Source organism: Chaetodon auriga, chromosome 19, assembly GCF_051107435.1.
Source record: "Chaetodon auriga isolate fChaAug3 chromosome 19, fChaAug3.hap1, whole genome shotgun sequence".
Lineage (NCBI taxonomy): Eukaryota > Metazoa > Chordata > Actinopteri > Chaetodontiformes > Chaetodontidae > Chaetodon > Chaetodon auriga.
In genome coordinates this window covers 10,924,764-10,951,426 of record NC_135092.1, presented here as the reverse complement: position 1 = coordinate 10,951,426, position 26,663 = coordinate 10,924,764, and the positions used below count along the sequence as shown (strand labels likewise).

The following is a 26,663-nucleotide window of genomic DNA, read 5'->3' as shown; positions in this document are numbered from 1 at the left end:
TACCAAGCTTTGAAAACATTACTACTGTAGACACATCCTATCAAAATGCTAGGGACCTTGTACTCTCTTAAATCACCTCCATACAGTGGTTTTTCAAGCTCAACCTGAAGCTTGTCTGTTCAGCATGCGGTCATTTACTATTTCTCATATGCTCAAAGTCACACAGAAAGACAAACTTGCATTGTTTAGAATCTCTCTAGCAAACAAGACCGAAGTCTGAAACATTATCTGGAGCAATGTTCATACATAAGTCAAATTTGAGTCAAAATCCAATTGTGGCTGAAAGGATGCTGAGGACGAAGGTTTTCAAATGAAGAGCAGCCAGTTGGAAACCACAGAAATCTGGTGTTCAATAAGGGAAAGTGGAAAAAAAAAACGGTCATTACCAAGAATATCTTAGTTGAGTTAATCAAAGGACAGGACACATCAAATTGAAATAGGTTTATTTTCATAAAAAATGAAATCAATAGCAATAAGCTGCAAAACGTAGGATTGCAAACAATACCCAAGATATCCAATCCAAAGAAGACAAAATTAAAAAAAAACAGAAGACTATACAATGCAACAATCTGAACGCAGCTGGAGCAGTTATCGCCTCTTCTGGAAGATGTTGCCTCTTCCCATTCCACCACGGCCTCGACCCCTTGCAGCCACTGCAGAGAAAAATACACAACATATTTTAGAACAATCAGTCTAACTGAGATAGGTGGAGTGTGTCACTGATCAGGGGATATTACACCAAAATTTCAGGTCATAGCAATCCCTTGGTTCACTAATTTTGAGATACTCAGGATAAGAAATGTCACATAGATGACCAACAAAACCCCACGTGAAACTAACAAGTTTTTGCCTGACCAGTTTAATTTTACACCCATGTTAACAATGGGACATAATATTGAGAACATCTTAAATAGGGATGCACCGATGCACTTTTTTCAATTCCAATCTGATATCTGAATGGGTATGAACAGGTACAAACTTCGATTCAATGATCATGTTATTGTTCTTGATTTTAAACTGGAATTGAAATTCCACACAAAAATCACATCTTAAAAGCAGAATTGAATGAATGAGTCTCTGACACAACCTCAAAGACAGAATAGGATTGTATTCAATACAGGGCTGCTGAAGGCATTTCTCTCCTGATAAACTGTAGTTCTGGTGAGGAAAAAAAAAAGGCAAGACGAAATGTCTGTGGAGATACTGGTCCTGAAACATCCCACTCACCTTGTGCTTTGAGAATAGCTGCCTTGCCCCTTCCTGCACCGGATCCCTGGTTCTTGTTCTTCATACTCTTTAACATCGGAGCATTCTTTAACATGTCAGGTAGGATCAGGAAGCGGATCTTGCTGCCACGGATGTAGACTTGCTCCAGCTGTGCCACCCGGCCGTCACGGTAAGTCACTGTTATGTTAGACATCTATAGGGACAGAAATAAAATGTGTAATTTTAGTTGCATGACAAAGTTTAATCACACGGCTGAAAGACATGATTTTTAGTGTTACAGCAAATGTAACACATGAAATTGTACACGAGGGATTACACTGGACTTAAACTAATGCAAACAATGCAAGCGTACCCGTTTACACACTGCAGCAATAGGTCTGTACAAGCAGTGGTTCACAACTCTAGTCTTTCAACACTACAGCTCTGCTGATAAGGGACTGATTCACAACTTGGATTCCACATTATTCAAGTAACTAGCAAGCAAGAGTAGGAACCACAGTTGTAGTACTTGAGGATCATAGTTAACAGCTATTCTGTTCAATAAGAGGCAGCACCAGATAGAGGAGCCTGCAGGATATGGATGAACTACAAGTTAGGAAACATTGTCTATTGTCTCTACTTGTATGGTTAGTCACAAACTCTCACATATTAAGCTAGCAGCTTTACACTGATTCATAGGAGCGTGCAGAAGAGGAACACAAAGAACTAACACATAAATCCATAACAATAACTAGTATTTCAGTATAAAAGCATGCATGCACACTACACAGCCAATACAGTGGAGGGGTAATTTATCTATTTGGCTCCATTAGACAAAAAAAGGATCAGGGGGGGTTTCATTTATGGTATTATTCATCCACTTTATCATTAAAGGACCAACCTGGCAGTTCATGTTGTCCTCAGCCTCAATCAGCTTGCCCCTGTACACCTCTCCAGTGTTGGTCTCACAGGTCACGATGTGTCCCTCTGCTTCATGCAGGACTTTGATTGGTACACCGATGGACATTTTTCTTCTTTTCTTCTTCCTGAAGAACAACATGTATGTTACAATGTGCTGTCCCGTGATAAACGGCTATCACCAACTCTGTTTTTACAGGTTTACAGGCGCATACCTTTAATTAAAAGACATTTGGAGCAATGGAGTCCTTCAGTTGCTGGGACAAAAATCACATCTATTGATTTTAAAACCATATCTTTTTAAAATATATTTAAACTACTGATAATTCCCTAATTGGGTCCGTCCAAAGTCCTGAGTTGTTTGGTACTAGCCATAGCTAAACGCTATCAGCCTAAAACGTAGCAAGAACTGCTTAAAATACTACATTGAGCTTGTGCAAACCAATCACTGATCATTAGGAGAATACAGTGTGATTATATTTAAACTTCATGAAGGACAAATTTCTTTGTAGAAGCAGAGGAAACTTTGCCGCTAGCTACTTTAGCTAGCTAGCTTACGTTGGTCCTTCGTGAATTTACATAATGGTACGTTACCTAAAACGACTAAAAAGCTTTATATATTACTTTGAAGTTATTACTGGTACAAACTACTACGAACCAAAACTCGATGTGATTTAAATACCTGAATCAAAATTTGACTTATATATCGAAATAGGAACTTGAGCTCGGCAAACAGACGGAACCATGTTGGTCGACTGAATGAATGAGCTCTTTGGAAGAACACAAACAAACGCCATTTGTTGGTCGACTCAGTGATAATGCTATTTTATCCAGTATGTGAAGACAGTTACCTTGATCCTGTTGTGAAAAGTGATTTCTTTGTTGTTTTTCCTTCTTCTTGAGCGACTCTGCAACGTGCGCTTGTCGCTTTCACAAACCTTTTTGGAGCCTTTTTCCGCTTACCCACAATGCAACAACGGCTCAATGAAATACTTCCCGTGGCATCCCGCGCTGCATTGTGGGACTTGTATTGTGGAATCTACATATCCTCTTTAAAAAAAACCCAGATTTGTTTATGGAGTGACTGTACTGGTTTGTTTAATTTGTGTGAGGTGCTTGTGGAAAGTCTGCCCAGTGTTTTGCCAGAGGTCTGAGGCTCTGTTTGACTGACCCATGGTAATTTCTGGCATCTGAATAAAAAGTTGCAAGCTGATGACCAGCGCCAGACATGCTTTTGTACATATTTATTCACAAGGGGAACAAAGTTAAAACTGCAAGAGCTTATGCAGTGTATGCAAAAATATCTGTGCAAACCAACAACCCACCCCACACATACACTAACTTTACAACAGGCACAAAAGGCATTGACTTTTTTAAAAAAAATTTGCCAGCACAGTGTCTCACCAAAACAAAGTCTTTCCACTAGACACCAGATGTTTATGTATGTTCTGGCTCCATGTCGCCACTGCATCAGCCTGAGAGAAGATGCAAAGAGAATCAAACATTGCTTTAAAGAAACTATGCTTTTAAGTTTCTGTTAATTTCCATTTTCATTCTAAAATAAGAAAAACAATTGCATGCCATTGCCCAAACAGTAGTTTATGATTGAATGACATACTATAAAGAGGACAACTGCATTGTTTCCTTTCGGACATCACATTATCATGGACCCCACTGGAGCATTGTGTGTGAACAAAAGACATATCATGGCATGGATGAGGCAGATTCATGATTCGTCAACAGTCCTTTGCATATGTGTGACTTTGTTTTGTTTTGTTTTGTTTATCTATGACTCAGACTTGAATCTCTCGTAATTACACCATTTTCATAACCCTTATCTCCTGCTTAAGCTCCTGCCTCTAAATAGCACAAAAAAAAATATGAAAATGAAAGGGCCTCATCCTAACCACAAAGTGTAACCAACAACTGATATGCATCGTTTTTGAATAAACATACATGAGCAAGATACAGACATGTCATGTCTCCAGGGTTTGCATACATAAATGTTGCTTAATGCAGGCCTTTCACACAATGGAAGGGCTTTTTAATGAGGAAAGAGAAAGTATAATGGCATAATAAAAGGCATCATCAAATGAACCGTCATTTGATTTCTATTGCATTAGGCTCATTGACTGGCGCCTCTGTAAATACCTCTTGCTGAGTAGTCTGTCATCACGTGTATGTACTTTACATGTGTGTGTGCGCTTTCACACATGCGTGAACATGTGTCAAAGTTGTTGAAGCAGCAACAGACTTGTGTTGCCTGGCGGTTATGAAATCACTGATCAAACTAGCAATATCAAATATTATGTAGCTATCCAGCACTTTGAGCAATGACTTTTTAACAGATTGTTACCCAACAGAGGTGCTCAAACCAGTGAAATAATAAGTATTAAAGACTTTTAATTCTCCAGTGTATAAAAACAATACAGATAGCCATTACAAAAGTTGACCTGATGCAATATTATCACAAAATTCAGATCAAGAATTTCAGTTAAAGTCTCTTAGAAAACATTGCAGGGTACAATACATTTGACATTTCTGTGTGTTAAGATGCTGCTCTAAATGTTGTTGTACTGCATGTCTGGAAAGCGTTTTAAACATCCACCTGCTTATGGCAAATTCTGTTGTGTGCTTTCAGATCCAACACAGAGATGGCTGACGAGAACAGAGTAATAAAGCATGTCAAAATGATGCTTGGCAATCAGTCAATGTGACTTCAGAGAGAGGAGTCAATATGCTGTTGCTGCTGATTTATTGCTAATTGTTCATAATGTCAACTTTGCACAATGTCATATATCTTTATGGCAATACAAATATATTTTAAATGTCTAACTATCTTTGTCACGAGACTTCTGTAAGCTCTGTAGCGTGGACACAGTCAGTCTGTCTTGGGGACAGAGCCTGAACGTTCACAAAAGCAATGCCACTTCCACTGTCTTTCACCTCCAAAACATCTGTTGTCCCCTTCAGATATGTGACCGACTCTACTCCATCCTGAGCAGCAAATCCCATGATGCATGGCTGCTGCTGCGTTGCTGAGAGGCTGCTACCCTTTATTTGGTGTCCGTTGGGTATGAAGCTGCTGGGCGCAGCATCTAACCTTGATGTCCAGTAGCAAGAGGATGCATGAGTAGCAGTTGGTGGAGTTCGATCAGGGCTGGGGTCAAGGATGTAGGTATTCACTACTGTGCCACAGGATGAACCCTCTTTACTGGCACGGGAGGAAGTCCGCATAATATCGCTGTTCCCAGCACTTCTGCCATCACCACTTCCAAACCCAAACCCATGTCCATTCCTTCGCCTGAGGACATGCTGATACAGGATCCTCCGAAAGGTCTGTCTGAACTCCCGAATGCGATAAGCATAGATGAAGGGATTCACGACAGAGTTAGCATGGGAGAGGATGATGGTAATGTTCATCACCCAGTCAGGCAAGCGCTTACGGTCCTGACCCAGGTGGTTGAAACAGTTGATGATGTGCAGCGGAAGCCAGCATAGAGCAAACAGACCTACAATGATGGCCAGCGATTTGGCAGCATGCACCTCCTTCTGCAGGATTGAACAAGATGCACCCGATGATGCGGGTATTTGCCCAGGAGCAGGTGTGTGGGCAACTTTGAGCCCCATCAGGCGGAGCTGGCGACATGCGGCCATGAAGATATGGACATAGATGACCAGCATGACCAACAGGGGCACCAGCACACAGCCGAAGAAATTGAAATAGATCATGTAGTCCATGGCAACCACTTCTTCAAACAGGCACTCCCCCAGGCCTTCAGGGCAGCTGTCGAAGGTGTTGGTGTTATTCCAACCTGGACAACAGAGCCAGGAGTGATTGATTGGCAGTTTTATCTTTTAATAATGTCAAACAAATACATTTGCTCCATAGAAGACATATTTCTATGTAGCAAAACATTTTTCATGTAATTATAGCAGGATAATGTGCCTGGTTTGGGATTCATACTTCAAATCTAACAGCTGCCGTCTTTCCTCTCAGCAGTATGATGCTCTTAACTGAACTGAAGCCAACACTGGACTAAACCTGAGCACTTTTATGGAGAAAAACAATACAAATAATACAAAATAAATCTCCCACCTTTGTTCCATCCCAGCATCGGTGTCAGGCCGATGCCTACTGAGAGAACCCAGCACAGTGCGACGATGCCCTTTGCCCTCTGTCCTGTCACCAGGCTGTTGTACCTGTAAAGTTGAGCAAAGCACAATAATACACCAGGTCTCGTGGCTTTATCTAATCTCAATGTGATACTATAACTCTGAGGAAAGCTCAATATTTGTTGATTCAAATGAGGACATATTGGTTGTGCATTCAAGCTTAAACACATTGTTTATTTAAATACGCCAAAGCGAGAATTCATACACTGTGACCACGTTCAGTAATCCGACCAGCACCTCTCCGGCATTCTTGTCTGACGATTAGACACACACACACACACACACACACACACACACACACACACACACACACACACACACACCAAGAGTTTCAGGTATCTAAATATGTTCAGATTTCGCAAAGGTCTGTTAACAGCTCAGACGCTTTGATGCCTTTGACTTTGTTTAGAAAAAGCACCACCTTGTAGATTCTTCCTTCCTTCCACTTTTGAAGGCGATGGGGTAGACACAGTGTGAAGTCTTGCTGTGTGTCTTTGCATGACTCTGCACGCTCTCTGTTGAGAGTGTGCATAAATCTACAGAAAAGGGGATTTCCTTACTATTTTTTAATTAACCAGGACATTTCTTTCTGATCTAAGTTAAAGGTGTAAGCTTCGCTATATATGATGACTTGCAACTCAGGCTCGTGCTTGGAAATACCAGCTAAACACCACACTTATCAACATACTGCAGGTTAGAATTTATTTTACTATGCAACCACTGATAACATTATGTTAACTTATAGATACAGTAGCTTTGTCTTTGGTCTATTTCTACAACACTGATCCAAGGACAAAAAAATCATCAGTATTCCTGATTCTAAGGTGTAATTCAGATCTACCGAGAACATGTGTAAGACGACCAAACAACTGGACCCAACCAACAAGAAAACCACTGTGTTATGTTGGCAGTATTAATGTGCACATTTCTTCACGCAGGCATAAGGAATGCAAACATTTGGCTTGAAGAATAAAAATAGAATATCAGCATATAGTATTCTTGGTAACATCACCTCACCTACAGCCAATGTCCCATGTGACTGAGCTCTTTCATGACCACAGTGGCAGCCAGTAGGCTATATTAATCTTCCCGAAACTCTGATGAATTATGAGCTCTCCGGTGTTCGGTGCCAAGATTGTGGCACCGGTCTGAGTACACAAACACACACAGAGACGCTGTTATGCAACTGCTTATGCAAATGCATCACCTGCTGTGGCTTACGAGTGAAATATCCTCCCATGACAGGAGTAAACAATGCAGCTGTGACTGAACAACAGTAGTTTTGGTTACATACATACGAACAATGCGAGTCAATGGTGTGCCAAAATACCTGTTGCAGAAACAATGAACGCGGAATTCAAGGAAGAAACTGTATTTGAATGGTGCTGATGCACATGAATGTAAATGATCAAAGCCTTCAGCAGGTTTTTTCCCTCCAACGGCACACAAACTGTAACCCAATAAAGCCTGTGGTGACAAATATCTATGTCCACCCACAACCGGTCAGATTAGCCTTAATTGAATAAGATCCTTCTATAATTCAATGTGTCTTGCACCACTGCACATGTGCTTTGGAAGCCACTCACATTTAATGGTTTACCCACGCTCCCTTGATTTGAATGCCATGTGTGAAAAGAGCATCATGTTCACAAGCAAAAGGCAACAGCAAAACAAAAAGAAAAACACCTTAATTTTCATATCAAAGTGCAGCTCATTCATCATGTGAACTGCATTTCTTTGAAGTGAGTGTGGAAAGCTGTTTGTCTGTTTGCAACGTTTTTGTTTCCCCTCACCTGAGTGGGTTGTTGATAGCGATGTAGCGGTCCACAGCGATGGCCAGCAGGCTGAAGATGGAGCTCTGGGTGAGTATGAGGACGAAGCAGGCGATGAACAGGCAGCCGAAGAAGTTGGCACAGAAGCCGATGCTGATGTTGATTTGTGAGAAAACATCACAGATGTTTAAAAAAGAGTAACATAAAAACATAATGTCACATTACCTCCAATCTAGTAAAACAATGCTTCTTATGGAGATTTATTACACTGACTTTGAGTACTGTGAAACAGGCAATTTTAAAATGATCAAACAAACTTAATGATACCTAATAGTGATGGCAAAGGGAATTGCCAGCAGCCCCACAGCAATATCAGCCACCGCCAGTGACACCACAAAGAAGTTGGTGTTGCTCTGCAGGTTGGAGTTGAGGCAGACGGCCCAGCAGACCAGGACGTTCCCAGCCACAGCCAGGCAAGCGATCACCAGCTCCAGGCAAATGTAGACCAGCTGGTCATTTTTCAGCATGGTTGTTTTTTCCTCTGTTTTGCTTTCTTGGCCCTTTCATCCCACAGACTCAACTGCTTGACGTGTTTTTAGAAAAAATACCTGCTTGCCAAACCGCATGATGTGACTTAAGGGAAGAGCAATTGTGTCATGGCAGAACAGCCGAGGCAGGAAGTTCAAACCACAAACATCACTCTTTTGATGCCTCACTTTTGCTTGTACCTTTTACTGTCACACGCACCGCAAAAGTCTGTCAGTCTTCCTCTCTGTCTCTGCAGCCATCTTCTTCTCTCTCACGCTCACCTCGGCATACTTTGTCACAGACGGCAGCAGAATATTGCGGAGCAAGCGTCTGGGAGTTTTTGCTGCCAATTTAAGAGTGGTGGACTGGAGAGAGAGAGAGAAAGAGGGTGAGAGCACAATCTCAGTAGTACGGCCTGTACAAACAGATTGCAGGTTACCACGCAGACACACATGAGTCAGAAAAGCCATCTATCACAGGAAGACAGGGGGACAGTTTGTTTTCTATACAGGGCCAAAGCAGACAGTCCAACAATGCACCTTTTATTTCAGGAGAGGTTTCCCGAAACCCTTCCACACACTAATCATTCCCACCACTGACATGCTTTCCTCCAAAATCACTGATAATCACACAATATAAACTGGCTATAAATTTCAAAGTCATTGTACCAAATCTGGAAACCTTTGTTGCACTATCTTTGCTGCGTTTTTTCAGGCTATTTTGCTAAGTTGTAAGCCGATTAGGGTATATTGTTGCAGACAGTGGTGCAACGTCAGGTAACCTTCATAAAGGGGGAGTCTGAATGGAATGTAGGTCAAGTTATTCAGGTTACTACAAAAGCGCAGGGGGGTAAGAAAGTGAGATGGGTTTCCAGATCATATCAGATCATAGTAACCAAAGTTCCATTGATGCTGTAGATTAGTGCATGACTAACTCACACAAATGAGTGTATTTCCAAAAATGTTGAACTATTTCCTTAAATGTACCTTATCAAAATGTTTTGATTAAGCATTTATGTTTGGAAAAATACTGCCTGTCAATATCATTGGCAGAGATTTTAAATATTGATATCTTGGCTTCAGAAAAACAGCATCAGCCAGGCTGTAATGCCGACTTCAACATCTTAAATGGGCTGTGGTATGTCAGTTCATCCAGACTATACTTATTTATTTATATATACATAAACACAGCCTACATATAAAACCAGCTTTTATCTGCTGTGAATTGAAGGACAGAGCACAGAGTGGACATACGCTATAGGTGAGAGTTACTGACTCGGGTGAAAAAAAGCTGGTTTGTAAATATGACCTAGTTCCTGCCAAGGTCTATACAGTGAGCAAAGCCTGACAAAATAAGACTCAACAAGAGTGAATGCATGTCAAACAAATGATTCTGTGACAACAAAGGGGAAATTTGGTCGCTATAGATAGGAGCAATGCTGGCTCCGTTCTGACCTATTTTGGGTGCTTTCCATCAGCATATCTCAGAGAATAAGAATTCCTGATCCAGTCTTCCTTCAGTCACACTGTTTCGCATCCCAGTTTCTCTCCCACTGACACACCTTGGATGTCAAATAGTTCTCAACCTCCATTCAGCTTTAAAGTAGATGTAGCTTTGTGTCACGAAAGCAGCAATAATAATACGAATTGCTAAATTGGCTAAAGTTGAGCTGCAGTTCGGCAAAAATCAGTTATTGCGGGATTCCCACTGAGTAATGTCAGACTACGAACATTTTGGGGATGGAAAATGACATTTCCCTTGACCAATCTGCTAAAATGAAAGTGAAATCCTTTGATTTAAATATTGAAGCGTTATTTCTTTTGTTTCCCCACTTAAGGAGCACATTTCTGTCTGTGGCAGTTCAGACTTCTAGATGATCAGAAAGAGCTGTTTTACTGCTGTTTACTTCACAGTTAAACTGACTTTATGCGCACAATGAGAAGAAAGCTTGGTAAAAGACCCTAACCGTGCTTGAGTGCCCTTAAGTGGAAATGTAAAGCCATGCTGCCGATGCTGAAAATATAAAGAGAACAGAAAGAAACATTCCCTTCCACACATTTCCACACATTCACGAGGGCTGCCACACATACTTCTTTCATTAATCTACCTCTGTGGGCCACTTATAACCCTGTAGCTCTACCAGCGCTGATCCTGACTGACAGCACATCAGACCAACATCCTACTTTTCTGCTATTGTTCTGCTGCTGAAACCTTCTCACGGGCCAAAGGAATTTTAAAAACCAGGGTTTATCCACTGGGTTTGGAGAGCTCTAGAAATAGTCCAGATCTTTAGTTTTTTAAGACCTCAGGAGACTTTCTGAACCTGTACAAGAAAAATAATTCTTGTAAGTCAAAGTGAAATAAAGAAAATTGGACTCACATAGTTTTTCCCCCAGTGCTGAAGTTTAGAACATAAGCCGACCTTCTTCCAGTTGGCTGCTTCAGCAAAAACTACTCCCCATGATTATGAATGTGAATATATATGAGTTGAGGCCTTGGAAGGAAGTGATAAGAAAATGCACATCCTGCTGGTGGGGATCTGTCTCTGCCCTGTCAATCAATGTGTCGGCTCAGCTCCACCAAAGTCAAAGCAAAACAAAAAGAGAAGCTGCTGTGTTTCTACTGGCCAAAGCACTGTGTGCACAGCTAATGAGGAAAGTACTGACATCATTACTGTGAACTACTGATGGCAGGAACAGAGATGTAAACATGATGTGAGCCAACACTGCAGGGCAAGTGTTTGATGTAATCGATGTCCAGTGATGAAGAAAAAGGCGTCAGCACTGAGGCCATGCCAGTGTTCTTTACCATTTAGCAGCCTTACAAACCTCCATAAGTTAAATAATCTACACTGCCACTGACTCACTACATTAAGCTTGGTCAAGAGCAGCCAATAACTGATGATTACAAAACACAGTCGTTATGACATAGATGATGGTACACCGTTAAAGTGCTACTCGTGTGGGGAAAGGGTCCAAACATCTACTGAAGAACATATTTAAAACATAGCCTGAACAAGCAGAAACAGACCCTCTGATCTTACCTTGTGGTGAGAGTGAAAGTAAGAAGTCTTTCGACCCAATCAACGTGCTCAGGTGACAGTCAATGTGTTGGCTGGCAGGCAAATGGACATAATGAGCTGATGCGTTTACCCCTGAAATCTGGATGCAGTGAAACAACACGCCGAATGATAACAATAATAAAAATAATCTGTAAATCCTCTGATGTGGTGCTGCCGCTCATGTTCTGTTTGACAGCAGAAGTTTCAAGTTGCGCACAGACGCGCTGCAACAGGAAAAACGCGGCCGCTCTCTCTCTCTCTCTCTCTCTCTCTCTCTCTCTCTCTCTCTCTCTCTCGTGTGACTGTGTCGAAAGGGTCTTATGGTAAACAGTGACGTATGGACGAATAGAAATAACCGATGACAATTGGATGGAGGGCAAAAATAAAGCGAAGCGGACAGATAATAAAATAAAACCAATTAGAATACAACCAGAAAAGACCAAAATAAAATGAAATAATGTTTCATGTACTCTCAGTTTTCAAAACATAACAATGTCAGCCGTAAGAAGTCCCTGTGAATCCACGTGTACACCATCCACCGCGCGCCCTCTTTGGCTTGTTGTAAAACAGGCCGTGCGTAAAAGTGCGCACGCAGTCAAATAAGAAGAATTGTTAGTGTGCGTAAAGATGAAGTGCTGAAATGACTCTACACACATTGCAGGTTTTGTTTCCATGTGCATATTGTGTAACCATGGAGCTGCACCATACTATAATTTATGTTTTGTGTAAAATACCACAATGTGGCGCCATGTTTTTGTGCCACAACATTTGAGGATGTGGTTAGTACATAGTTTCGGGACCCCTCTCTAAATGATGCACAATTAAAGCTATGTTCTCATGCAGGTTTTACATCTCTCACTTTGCATCTTTCATTTAGTTGTTCTCTTTATCGATCTCCCTTGCTCTCAGGAAAAAGGCTATTAAAACACAGCCATCAGCCTAAATCTGCTGACTTGGAAACACTAATCTCCTCAGATATCAGCTCTGACTGATTAAAACCCATTTACACAAGTTTGAGCTCTGTATTACTAATAAACGATAAACAAAACAGCTCTCATGTTACACTGACAAGAGTGACCCTGCAGTGCACGTCAGCATGAGTCTGACTGTTCAGACTCATGTGACTGTTCAGACTCATGTGTTCAATCATGGTGTGACCTATCAGTCACACCATGATTCATCACTTTTAGGAAATAAGATCAACCGTCAAGCAGGTATGATTCATTATGAATCCCAAATGCCTGATCAGGCAACAAGTTAGTGTGTAAATGACTGGCAGCTGCTGTGTCTTCAGTCATCAGACAGCAGCATCCTAAGAGAAACTGCACATACTGTGGAGAATTTACTCACGCTGCAGCCCTGCATCACAGATGCGATTGAAGATGTGTCAGTGTTTATCACAATCCTGCTCCCTGTGAAGATTTCCAGTCCACAAACACAGCTTACCATGTATCCAGACTGTGAACCAGAAATTTATCCTAATGGATATTTGCCAAGTGTGACCATCTTTCAGCACACCCAAACCCCCCTGTCCTACCAGATGGCTTCCAGGATAAAAGCAGTGAGACTGTACTGGTCTGGCATCAGATGGACTCTTTAAATATTTACCTGCTAAATGTTCCTAACACCTCCTGATTTGCTCTCAGCAGCATGAAACTGGAGCTGTTGGAGACTTCCTGCCAGAAGCATGGCAGGTTAAAGCAAACCTCTGTTAAGAAGCAGTAAATACTGAAAGTTAGTAGAAAATACTGCAAGCAAAAAGTCTGGATGATGTGTTATTATTCCAGTTTCCAGCAAAAACAGCACATGTTCTATGGTTGTTTGACTTGACTGAAGGGCAATCTCAATATGTTGTAAAAGCATTAAGTGTCAGTGAAGTTTAACCTGCAACAGCAACAATCAAGCAGCAGGAGCCAATGTTAGTCTTTTAATATTTGTCCCTGCTGTTTCAGTGAAACACACAAAGAGTTGCAACTGTTGTAAAATAAGGCCTATAATTATGTCTACCCACAATGTCCTCCATGCTAGTAATGGGCTGCGTCATATCAATCACCACATCTGCATACATTTCTTAAGAGTAACTTTCCTTCATTGCATCCACTGTTTGCATGCTTCGATTTATTGAAACCTGACACACAAACGCTGATATAAATATTAGGTAACTCCCAGTCAAATTAAAGAATACAGCTACAATTTAAGCAATACTTTTTCAAAACAAATGAAATGAAGCATTTCCGTAAAAAATTTACTGGCAAGTTTATATAGAGTCATTTTATTTAGTGATTTCTATTGTTATTCATTGTCTCTCAACTGCACCAGGGCTGTTGTGTGTCACCGCTTAGTTGTAAATATTGTCCTGTTTAGAATGGATATAGATGAAGAATCATGCTAACATGGAAACAACTGATTATACTCACGCTGAATCCATCATGTCATATGCTTTATCATGCTCAGCTCAAGTTGTCATCTGAAAAGATGCCAGGTTGCAAATGACAAAGAATATTAAACATGTCACTGAATGTAGATACAAGGAGATTTTATTTAACATTTTTGTGTACAAACATAGGCTGCAAATGCCTTCCAAACATGTTTGCCCTCAGGATACAGTATTCCTTTTTACAGTTCTACAAGCAGAACATTGAATATTGAACAGGAACAAGAGTCAAAAAATTGAGGAAGGTAAAAAGAGAAAGTGTTTGTGGTTGGTCAACAAGTCTCATCCTCCGCTTTAGGTTATGTAATGAAATAAACCAAAACTAGCACGTTTCCAAAGGGTAAAGTAGTCATATTTAATGTCTGCTTGATGTCCTAGAAGTGGCAGCAGAGGGTCATATGAAAAGTATTAACTATAGCATGGAAATATAGTGATCATTACCAGGGTCATGTACAATAACTGGAAGAGATTTGTAACTTTCATTGTAGAGCAATATGTTCCATATCTTCAGGCTATTCCACAGAAAAATTAAACCTTTTTTGTTGTATTTACTTTTTCATGTACAGAACTAAGGGGCTGAGGTTATGGAGGGTACATGCAGTTACACTGACAATCAACAGACCAAAACAATGCAGATTTTAGAGCAATTTAAGACTCTTTTCTCCTCTACCACACACTGACAGCTTGGCTTTTCAAAGAGACTAGAGGCGTACCAGCTCGATCCTTAACGATCATATGTCAGCGGACGCCACAATAAATAAAACGGAAACCAAATAATGTACTCTCTAGTATAATACATATCATACAACTCCATGGAAAAGTAAAAGAAGTTTGAGTTACGTAAACTCACAAAATCAACCTTTTTAAATTGACAAGAACCTGCACCTGCTATTCAGTTATCGTCAGACAGCTAAACAATCACAGTGGCCAGTCTGTTGTACAACACAAGTGACTACAGAGATGAGCCGAGATGCAGGAGGAGGAGGTTAAAGGATGTTTGCACACGGTGATTCAGGAGCAACACAGTGACAAACAGTTGGAACTTTAACAGGATGTTTGATTAACAAAGAAAGCACAACATATAAAGACCATTTCCTAACATTAATTTAACTTCAGATGATAGCACATTATAAATAAATAGCTCCAGTAGACCAAAAAGGGGCAAAGCATAAATAAATAAGAAAACAAGGCATTAAAGGAGCTGAAAGTTTAAGAGCTAACACAAGCACACGGGCAGGAAATTCCATCCTTTGCCCCATTAAGACCGAGTTTGAATTACAGCATCACAGTCAGATGAAGGTGGCAAGTAGAACGGGCATGTACAGTATGAGCTAAGACCATGCTTAAGTTTAAGGTCCTGTCTTAGCCGTTAAGAGATGAAAGGTGTGTGGCCATCGTCAGCAAAGGCAACAGGAGACTGAACAGCGTTGACGCTGTCGGCGTCTCCACTCACGTCTGGAGTACCACAGGCGCTAAACAAAAGAAAGTGTCGAGGCACGATAGGGTAGAGTAGTGTAGGCAATCGGGACTTGTTATAAAGGTGATGGACGGATGATTGAATGAACGGTGGATTCATTCTCCGTCTCATATCTTAAAATACAGATGATGAAACAATGTGTGCATGCTACAGTAGGCCAAAATTAGTGGAAGTACAGTAAAAAGAAAAAAGAAAGCGAAGGCGTGAACACTTTCACAATCAAATCTCAACATTGTTATTCATGGGGCTGATACAAAGATGGTTTTCATCTATACTATCATGTGCAAAGTGAGTATGAATGTCTTGACGTTGCGAGTGTTGATATGTATCCAAAAGGAAAGACTCCTCTTGCTTTGAAAAGTCGAAAGACATTTATGTGAAGAACTTAAAATTTGCTTTTAATAACATTTACTCGTACATGCCTCCCTATGTTATCTTAAACATGGACGCAACCACACACAAGCCCTTATCAGATCCACTAATTCCACAACTGGTTATAGTTTTATGCCTAAGATATATATGGGAAAACAACCATAATATTTACCCTTAAAGGTTGGGTTCACATCTTTTCAAGCCTGTCTTAAAACAATAGTCAGGTGTCCATAAGGACATGGAAACAAACATTCGTCCTGTTCAAGCTGGCCACTGAAAGAACATTTCCTTATGATGATTGCAGCAAGCAAAACCTGTCTCAATGACCTGTTTTCAGACAGACTTGACCAACAGTGAGCCTTCCTTTAAAGTAGCCAGAAAAGGACATGCTGTAATAATATAAACCAGTAACTCACGAGTTACCGACATCCCAAAGTCGACAATGACGTACTTGTGAACAAAACAGCAAAGACAAGACCAGAAAGTAAAAAACAAACAAACAAACAAACAAAAAACAATAAAACATGCCTGCATGTTAAATCAAGGATATAGATATTAAAATGAGAAATATGTCATTTTAGTACCAAAAAAAAAATATCTTCAGAGCTTTCCTTTCAATTGAGTTGGACACCTTCAGGCTTAACAGGATGGAGTTAGAGGTTAGACAGTTAGAGGGACAAAGAATTATTGGACATTTTTGCCATATGCATGAGATAAATAAAAAAAAAAGAAAGATGTCAGGAGAAGATGAAATAATATTCCTTCATTTAAACCAACAAATATGCTCTCTGATGGACATAAACGCTGAGTGCTCAGGTCACTTAAATCGTAATACAGTAGTTCTAACATTGCATGAGTGCACTTCTGCAGCCACAGATTAAATGGTACAAAAAGAGACAATGTCATGTGTGTGTATATGTGTGTGTGTGCTGTCTTATGACATTGCATAATGTCTACACTAGACAGGCGATGGTCTCTGGATGTGAGACGTTCTGCTGAGGAATACCCAGCAGTTAAAGAGCTTGTGCCTTTTCCACAGCAGCATACAGTCTGTAACTACAATGTGTGTGTTACCTTCATAATAATATCTAAATGAATAATAACTGCTAGGCTGGACAGAACAGCAGAGTAGTTTCTATAAGAACAAGGCTAAATCCTGCTTATTTACCGCAAGACTTGAAGTCAAGGCTAAAACCTACCACTTTCAAACAGAAAAAAAGGTTCACATAGAGAAACAAACATCTCTCCCCCAGGCCCCCAAAATAAATTACAATAATAGCAACAATGATTATACTGTTAAACCAAAAGGAAAAAAAAATACAACTTTAAGATTATGTACATACTGTATCTGTAAATACAACTGCTTCCTTTCCTCCTAGAAACCAAAAAAAAAACAACGGACATATTAATTTGGCAAGATGTCCTATGTTACAATAAGAAGGACATGTCGTCAGCAAAGATATGAACACAGACAGTTCCTATGTTAGAAAATATATTGCTTCCCGGATATTTAAGCTGAAGACTACCTTGAGACACAAACAACACAAATAGAGGAAATTTGCTTTAATGATCGGAAAAACCGCAGGCAGTCAGATTGCAGTGTATTACTAATCGTCGGGTTCCTTCTTGTTCTCACAGTCCCTCTTCAAACTGTTGCGTTCCTCTCTGACTCCAACCGGGGTTTGTTTACGTTGTAAACACTTTAAAGTACAGGTGTTGGCTTCCTGACCCAAAGGAGAAGCCAGGGGCATCGTGGCAGCTCTGGATGTCCACTTTTAACTCCCACACGCAGCACAAATGTCTCCTCTTGTCTTCTCAGAAGCAATGTGCTGAGATTACGTAAGACACGGCGAGAATTTTCAGGACATGACGCAACGCTTGAGATGGACAAACAGATTCTGCAGTGTTGAGCTGATGATTGTCCAAAAATAAACACAGATAGAGAACAATGCCCAAACCCAAATGGAAATGCTGATTTGTTGGCAAACTAATTCGGGAATCAAGAAGGACGTATTTAATTCTCCAATGGACTGATTTTGATAATTTCTTGACTTATGAACCCGTCTACAAGCTGTAAAGATCCAATGACCAACAAAGAGCCAGGCGGAGAAAGGATGGCAGATGAACCCACACCATCACTGAAGGTACAAGGAATCACACTAAATATCATGAGAAATATGAAAGGAAGGACCTGGCATCCTCTGAGCTTCAGAGGCCCAATGGCGCCCTCTTGTGTTGGAGACACAGGCATCACCAGAGACAATCCTTTCCAGGAACCTGGTCAGTCAATTCAAAAACACACTACTCTCGGCTCACTTTGAGCCACAGTCCATCTTCTTTTCACTCCTTCATGGTCAAAGTCTCAGGGTGGCAAAGCCAACCTTAGCTCTATACTTCGGTGGAGAAGAGGATGCTCTGTCGTTTACTGTCCGGGGTGGGGATGGTCTCCAGCTGCAGGAAATACAGCAACACCTGGACCTGCAAGGAAACGGAAATGGTTCAAGAGACAGATTTGCAAAAACAAAAACGAGGTGCTGCTTGCTCAAGCTAGCAATTAGCAGAGCATCATTTTTAAGAAAAAGCTTCACAGAAAAGATAAAATCACCTGTGCCATAACCTCCAGGGACCAGCTGTCCCCCATGCTGATGGGTTGGGTGGGGTTAGCGGGGATCTTGCTGTCCTTCTCGGAAGGCCTCAGCAAGGTCGGCCCGAACACCGTTGCCAGGTTGTGGAGAGACATCTTGTTGATGCTTTCCTTCTCTGCCACCCTGAGGAAAGGACAGACAAGTCCATTAGGGGCACCGATCGAGGACAGCAGGTGATGTTAATGTGCAGTGACGGGTCTGTGTGCTGTGTGTGGACTGGCAGCTTAAATATTAAGATAAATAGAGTACGAAGAAGCAAATGTTTGCCTCCTTAATGAACGACTTAAATGACTGATCAAACATTGTTCTGTTAACTAGCTAATCAGTGAATCAAATACTGAACTTTCCACAGTTCTGCCTTCAACAACATGCTGAATATAACAGAGTGAGAAATTGGTTCCTCTCCGTCTCCTGCTTGCTTTACTGAACATTTAAAATTCGAATGTTCAAGATAATCAAGGCAAGCTTTAACCTTGCACCATCCATTCCAGCACAAAGTCACACAACGCTTTTAAACATGTGCATCTGCATTGTTTGTTTGAGTCTCTCGTTATTCAACATCACCGTGGCAAACAGAGGACATTCATGACATCCCATAGTAGTGACCAGGGCGAACGCTGCACACATCAGCACATCATGTTGAACACAGAAGGTCACTCCAAAGTTTCGATCCAGTAGATCAACATTTAGACAACATGGTGACACACAATGCATGGGAACATCCATGTCTACATGTTGTGTGTGTGTGTCGGTGTGTGTTTCCCTTTTCCTACCTCTTCAGGTGATCCAAAAGGAAAAGGAATGTGACCAGGTTGGGTTCAGGCAGCGACAGCAGCAAGTTCAACATACAGCTCTCTTTGGCCACACTGTCAGAGAGGGCTGGACAGAAGAAAAGGAGTGTTTACACATCCTGCAAATAAAGGACTTTTTCTTCAACTAGTAGACATTTAGAAGTTGCAACTACTTCAGTGCTGCAGCTCTGACAGTCAGCATGATTGATTCATTCACTGATCATTAGCTGTGTTTGACTCACTGATGCCGCCTGCGAAGTTGGGGTAGAGCTCATCAGTGAAGAGCGGCTCTGGCAGCTCTCTGAAGTACAGCTTCAAGGTCCCGGCGATGGCATTAACGTCCATCTCACTCATCATCACTGACACGTCTTTATGATCTGCAGAAGAGTGACGAGAAAAACATGAAGACAGGACATTGTGCAGTGACAGAGGAGGACGGTAAGATAGGGAAACACCCTGGCATAAGCAGCAGTCGCCATGCATCTTATTTCTCAGCAGAATTACTGTGACTGTTTGGGGATTCTAACACAATAATGGAGGAGTTTAATTTAAATTCTTCAAATCAGGATTAAACATCAGACCTACACAAAGCCTACACTGTATACAGATGAAGGCTATACTCACTGGTGTCAAAGGCGGTCTTCAAGGCCTGAATGTCAGTGGCCACACCTGACACTCGGTAGATGCCCACCTCCTCCATACCCCTCCTTTCAATCTCCTCCAGGCACTGCCGGACAATGTAGGGCACCTTAGAGCGCTCTCGCCTGGATGAAGACAAACATTACTGATGACCAACAAGCGGTTTATAAAAGGACGGAATGAGCAGGGCTAACAGTTGTGTTTTCTGACTTTTCATCTCACCATGACGTTGCCACTTGTGATTTTTAGAGCAATATTTTGACAACTGCAACTACATGCAGACATCCATGTCCCATCCAGGCGGAATTTTAATCACGTAGGTGAACCCTTCACTTTTCATCTAGCACCAAAATTTTATTCTTGACAGCAAATACCTGCAGAACTAATGGCATTCCCATCAGCCTCAGCTGTATTTTGTGTTTAGTGCTAATTAGCAAAGGTCACTAAGATTGTGAACATGGTGAACATTATCACTGTCACTGTGATCTTAATAGCATGCTGATGTAGTGTTACTGTAGACTCCTATTATTCTTAATTAATGGCCTAAAACATGCAACATGCTGGATGAGGTGTTTACAGAAAGGCGGCTACACTCTAGGATAACAAAGAGACACTTGGCAGCCTGCACAGGAGATAATGTGGATTTGTTAATGCTGATGATCATCAGGACAACACTGAGGGATGTGAGGATGGAAAGTAAAAAAATAGTCCATGTATATAAGAAGAGGAGGCCTAGACTCAAGCCCTGAGGAACGTCACTGGAGAATACAAATGAGCTTTTAATGCCTGATAGACCACTAGAGGCAAGGACAACTGTTTGGGAGATTAAAAGTACAGGTGAACCGGTGATTACTAGGACCCGTGGGTCAACTCACTTGGTCACTGTGGAGATCTTGACTCCAAACACACCCATGGGTTTCCGCGAGGGCATCCTCTTCAGGCTGAACTCTCGGCTGGTGAACTTCATGGAAAGTTTAACCTCGATCTGAAGCAGGAAAAAAGGGCTTACAGAGTGAGAAGCAGGTCTACGAGCCCGAGATCCACCTGTGATGGCTCTGGATGATCTCGGTGAAATCCTGCCATGTTAAAACCAGATGTAGACTTGACAGAGAAATCGACTGCTGCACCACATCCTGGAGAAATCGTATAGAATATTTCTCCCTGCTGTGTGCTACTATAACATAAATGTAAGGCTGCACTGGACCTACGTACCAGTCACACCTGATATGAGTATTTTGAGACAAGATAACTTCTGATATAAAAGCGAGAGGAGGAAATACAGGAATGAAGTCTGATAAAAGCAGAAAGATCTACTCACCCCGTTCATGGGAATAACTGTTCTCTGCCAGTCTTTGCCTTGGAGAGTCTGAGGGTCCAGCTGGGTGGAGGACAAGGATAATACATGTTCGATGTTTCAAAGTGATATTTCATTTGAACTTAAGAGATATTTCACAATACCCACACAGCTAGTCATTTAGGTTTTTGACATTTCAAGCACATTTATTCAAGCATTTCCATTTTGTGCTACTTCCTACTTCTCCTCCTCTACATTTTTCTCATGGTCCACTGCAGCTACATGCATTCTGAATGTTTATTTGCTTTGTTAAGATTAAGTTATCTTTACATACTGTTGTCCTGCGTATGTACCGCTCAGTTATGTCAACATGGCAGTGCATAAAGTCATAATTGCATCAACAGTACAAATCTGCCCTCCATGGTAGTGGAATGTTTTCCAAGGTGGTTTTGTTGTCATGTTACATCTCTTCACTGTATTTTTATAAATATGATCAACAAATTTGTTTAAAGACACTAAATTCACACCCAAACACGCTCAGATCTGAAGAGACATGCCATCTGGGACAATGAAATCTGGGTACACACACGAAACAAACACACACCCAGCGTACTGTATGTTGTATGTTTACCTAGGCTAAGGCCCATCTGGTTGCGTGCGAAGCAGGATCACGTTACTCATAACTGAATCTTTCACTGCTGAGAGAGATCTCTGCTTTGAGCTGTTTATCTACAAAGAACTATGCTCCATGGAAAACACCAAAACCATAAGAGCTCCTATTGCTTCCCGATAAAATGTTTTAAAAGCTCAATTTTTGACCAACAAATAGATTTTATCTTCTGCAGCCTTTGTCAGTCGAAGCTTTAGCTGTGCTGTTCAACTACATGCACTTCTCAAATAAGGCAGATCTATAAAACTGAACCGCAATAAATGCTAACAAGGAGCCAACAGTATGAGCTGGGACAGTACAGAAACCGTGCATAAAAAGATGAAAGAAATGAGCAAATTTTACAGCACATCCAGATGTAGACAGGCGTGTATACATGTCTGCAAGCTGGTGATTAAGCCAATAATACAGACAATTAATTTACTCCTTGAAAGCATCAAAAAGTTGTTTAAATTGAAAAAAAAGACGATGCTTTAATATGAACGTGCATGTCAAAGAAACAAAGGGTCAGCACAGTAAGTTTAAAAACATTTTGTTCTTAAAGATCCAGTGTACAGGATTTTGGTGCATGAAGCAGTGAAGGTTGCAGATTGCAACCAACTGAATAACCCTCACCTCACACTCCACTTCCAGGCATGCAGAAGAAGCTACAGTTGCTACAGCTGCTAAAAATGTGAAAAGACCGAATCTCAGCTGAACACACTGGACTAACAAATCCCAGTTTGAACCTGCTCCTTTGAACCACTGAGTAGACAGTAGGCAGGGGGCCCGGAGAAAAACGGGCTCCTGAAAGAGTTAAGGCCACAATAATCACACTAAACAGACGATGACAGAGAATAAAGAGAAAATTAGGCAGCTAAAGGCTAAATCACCACCATTAACAGCTGGATGGTATGTTTGGCTTACAGCCACTTTGGCAAGTTAATGGTTAATCAGCTCTGCTCTAAACATTCATTTGGTTGTTAAATCAGTAAAACTGAACAGTAATCTGTGGGATTTATGAGCCACTGTGGCTTCTACTGAAGACAGGAGCGGCAGCTTCTGGCCCCTGGATTTATGAAAATCCTCCCTGAGCAACTTTCTCACCACTCTGGGTGGTTTGTTTTGAATGACATCATCTGTCAAGCAGTGATCATGTCACAGGATTTCCAGATGAACCACTAGATGGAGCATTGTGACTGTAATTCACAGACAGTTTTGCAGACGACAAGCAACAAAGGGACTTGTCCTGGTGTGTTGGGCCGCCGCGATCTGAACAAACTGTGCAGAATGCTGCTTTCAGTGAGCAAATGACCCAACATGAAGCTCAAGCTACACCACTGACTTCACTTAAAAGGAAAAAAGAATAAGTGTTTCTCTAATGCTTTTTTTATTTTCTGTTTTTCTCGCTTTTGCTGCCGAGCGTGTTTGAGGCAAACAAACAAAAAAAAAAGACATTACGCATCTTTCAGACAACAAGAGAAGATCCGTTTGTTTACACCCTCAAACAAACGTGCACACCTTCCCTTCTGTGGGTGGAGGAGCTAAATTCAAGCTAAATCTTTTCTGTCTGTATCTTCACTTGCTCTCTGTTGATCCGCTGAATGACACTTGGCATTATCCTATGTGCTGGTGTAATCACCTGCTGTCTTGATCTGCCATCGACCTGCGATCAGTCAGTCTCACAGCCGGACTGCTCAGGACAGAGTCTGTGTTGGTGTTTTCATGTGTTGTCAGGATTTTGGCATTTTTACACACACCTCATGGCGCTGATGTTATTTCCAAATATGCAGGATGGCATTGCTGTTACTCAGTAACTGTTAGAGATCCTGGGCTGTGAGTAATGCTTTTTACAGCTAAAACCTGGCAGCACATTGATAGGCCAACGGCATGGAAATGAAAGCTTTGTGGCATTGCATCATTAATCACAGTGACACATCACCACTTTTTGAAATATCAAATATCTCCCTGACCAATTAACAAAGCCCGACCCATCCATTACATAAGAGGGTAATTAATCTAATCAGCCAATTTTTACATCATGCTCAGTTTAAGTCATTCATTGAGCAACAATATGGATTTCATGCTTCGTGGCAGCGGTGGTGACATAACTGCCTATCAGTAATGAGTCGCGGTGGGTCTGCTGAAGGGGGGGGGGGTTGACGTCATGTCTTACCGGGATCTGTCCTTTCCCCATGATGCGGTCTGTGCTCTCTCCATCCTCTTTGTTCTGCTTGGTCTTGTTGTAACACTTCTCGTAGCAGAGCAGCCTCAGGGTCTGAGAGCCCTCCAGCTCAATCTCAAACTCCTTAGAGGAAGAAAAAAAAAATTGATTGTTTTCTTTGCAAGGATTGATGCAAAGATTTGAGAACAATGACGGCAGTAGAGACGGAAATAACAACGAGAACGACAAAGATAATGAGAAACAGAGAGATTATAAACCTCCAGAAAAACGAGCATCCACCCTCGACTTTAATCCATACATGCCACCGCAGCTGACCAACATTCTCTGTAATTATGTACAGAACTCTGCATATGGTTTGCACATCGTTCTGAGGCCCACACTGTGTTGGTTCACTTAGCATTTGGACAGATGTGAGTCATCACCAGCAGCCCCCTCATTAGCTGATATTATTTCCACTTTGCTGAGCAAAATCCTCAAAGAGTCTTTGGGTCCACGATGGAAAAAATTGTGCTGCAGATGAACCGACCCGCTGATTGTGTCTCAAAGCTCTTCTTCCTCTGCAGCACAACATCCAGCTGTGTCATTAATGCATGCCCGTTTGTGTGTGCCCGTATGTCTGCTGCAATGCATACACAGCATGCGTATGTGTGTGTTTGCTGTATGTCTGCAGAGGCTGGACATGCTCTGCATGGGTTCTGTTGGACATCTTCACTCAAAGACGGACAGCTACCTGATCATAAGACCAGATGTCAGATACAGTGCATGTACATGTACGTTTGTTAGCTGAAAAGAAATACTGATACTGAAGGATGCTGAGCATGATTGAAAAAATAGAATTGGAAATATTGCATCTTACAAATCTGTGCATGTACAATTTCCAATGTTTTGACTTTAAAAGGCTTTCAGGATGCAACGCAGACATTACAAGGTCATGTTTGATTCATTCAAATATGATAATTGATCCCTCTATTAATACAGACTCTGCAGGCACACAGTACTTGAACTGGGAATATGATTGCTTGTTTTGTACTGGCCTCTTACCTCGTTCCATTTGGGCTCAGTAGTGTATCGATACACTCTCGTCTTAGCTTTATTTGAAAAGAAGCCAAAGGAATCCACCTCCAATGTGCAGTAGAGATCTGACAGGGAGGAGAGACGGTTGAAAAGGTTTTACATGTATAGGGCTGATGGCGTGTTCTTTGTGAATGCATGACATTAGCAATTGAACTGGCTAAATGAGAGAAAGTAAAATTAGGAATGAGTCACATTCAATTAGCCAAAATGCTTCAAACGCAGATCTCAAAGTGTTCTGCAGCTCAGTAACATACCGAACCAGCAGCTGAAGACACATTTTAAATATGTACATTCCTCCAAATCAAACAAATTTAAATAGTGACATTTGAAAGTTTGACCTAAAATGAAAGGGAAAACATAAGTGAAAAAGTTTCCACGGGAAAAAAGTCTGCACTGTTTTCTACTGCTCTCTGGTCCCATCAAACTCATTTTGTCTGATTATCTGTATTTTCTCTGTTGTTTGCATGGAGGCTAAAGGTCAGTGACTCACTCAAGCTCTGTTTGAGGCCGGAGGCAGAGTGGACGATTACATTCAGGAACCCGTAGAGACCGGGGGATTCATCCTCTGGAAAAACAGTCAGCGAGCAGAGAGAGAGAGAGAAAAAAAAAAAAGACAGCGAGGAGGGGTTAGAAAAGCATGCAGATCTCTGTTTGCTTTGGAGCCGAATCAGACATGGAAGGAAGGGATAACGCAGCCCTGTACAGCAGAAAACATGTGGCTTAAACCTCTGTGTACTTTTTTATCATCATTTTAATGACAATTATGAATCATAATCTTGCAAAGGTGAAAGTGTAACCACACATGTACACATGGAGCCCACGGCTCATAAATTCACTGAGGAATTTCTCCTGAAGCCTTCATGTGACAGCGTCAGAAGAACTTTTAAGAACAAAAGTGAGAACCTCACCTTCTTTGTTGATGCTAAGTGGAATGTGGTGGACAGTCTGCAGTTTGACGCAGGAGTTGGTCAACATTTGCAGCTCCATGGAAGTCAAGGAGGACGTTTTGAAACCTTGAGAGAAGACAATAACGGCCAGACTGTAAATGACACTGCATGTTGGTTCAAGGTTCTCGGATTAAAAGCTGCTAATACACATGTCTCAGATGCTTTGTAAATGGGAAAATCCAACTGTTCTGATCAGACATTGTCAGACAGGGCATGTCTGGGACTCTTACATTTCTTCTGCTGCTCCTTGATTATCTCCCTCCACTCTGCACGTTCATAGTCAGACGAAATCAGGAAACTGTAACTCTGAACACAAACACACACATAAAATATGGCTGTTATTTAAACACCAATTAATCTGGGGGAGAAGCAGATTAAAAAAAAAATCATCTGTGCAAATATACAACCTCAAAATTGAAATGCCTTGTTTTCCAGCCAGCTTTAACAGATGTAAGATATCATAGAGCAACTGCTCCACACTGATATACGAAAGTCTTA

The 26,663-nt window shown here is 41.4% G+C and overlaps 3 protein-coding genes across 3 annotated transcripts in view; all 3 read right to left on the bottom strand.

Annotated features, from left to right (window-relative positions):
* Positions 1 to 426: 426 nt before the first annotated feature.
* Positions 427 to 3,093, bottom strand: snrpd3l (small nuclear ribonucleoprotein D3 polypeptide, like). Its single transcript, XM_076758338.1, has 4 exons — positions 2,976 to 3,093; positions 2,108 to 2,252; positions 1,228 to 1,420; positions 427 to 653 (listed from the first exon to the last, which is right to left on the bottom strand). The coding sequence occupies exons 2-4, from the start codon at positions 2,231 to 2,233 to the stop codon at positions 589 to 591; spliced, it is 384 nt and encodes a 127-aa protein (XP_076614453.1). The 5' UTR covers positions 2,234 to 2,252; positions 2,976 to 3,093; the 3' UTR covers positions 427 to 588.
* Positions 3,094 to 4,402: 1,309 nt separating this feature from the next.
* Positions 4,403 to 11,849, bottom strand: adora2ab (adenosine A2a receptor b). Its single transcript, XM_076758141.1, is given in 6 exon segments — positions 4,403 to 5,003; positions 5,005 to 5,939; positions 6,224 to 6,327; positions 8,094 to 8,225; positions 8,400 to 8,965; positions 11,644 to 11,849. Coding segments are annotated over 5 exon segments (1,419 nt in total). The 5' UTR covers positions 8,600 to 8,965; positions 11,644 to 11,849; the 3' UTR covers positions 4,403 to 4,955.
* A 2,331-nt stretch (positions 11,850 to 14,180) lies between these two features.
* Positions 14,181 to 26,663, bottom strand: part of bcr (BCR activator of RhoGEF and GTPase) — an 84,091-nt gene continuing 71,608 nt past the window's right edge. The window contains exons 12-23 of the mRNA XM_076758428.1: positions 26,396 to 26,471; positions 26,127 to 26,231; positions 25,709 to 25,783; positions 25,186 to 25,283; positions 24,136 to 24,267; positions 21,338 to 21,397; positions 20,895 to 21,004; positions 20,005 to 20,144; positions 19,623 to 19,757; positions 19,363 to 19,468; positions 18,550 to 18,712; positions 14,181 to 18,422 (exon numbers count right to left, since the gene is read on the bottom strand). Of these exons, the coding sequence (XP_076614543.1) occupies positions 18,333 to 18,422; positions 18,550 to 18,712; positions 19,363 to 19,468; positions 19,623 to 19,757; positions 20,005 to 20,144; positions 20,895 to 21,004; positions 21,338 to 21,397; positions 24,136 to 24,267; positions 25,186 to 25,283; positions 25,709 to 25,783; positions 26,127 to 26,231; positions 26,396 to 26,471 (1,290 nt within the window). The 3' untranslated portion in view covers positions 14,181 to 18,332. The remainder of the gene's footprint in view (positions 18,423 to 18,549; positions 18,713 to 19,362; positions 19,469 to 19,622; positions 19,758 to 20,004; positions 20,145 to 20,894; positions 21,005 to 21,337; positions 21,398 to 24,135; positions 24,268 to 25,185; positions 25,284 to 25,708; positions 25,784 to 26,126; positions 26,232 to 26,395; positions 26,472 to 26,663) is intronic.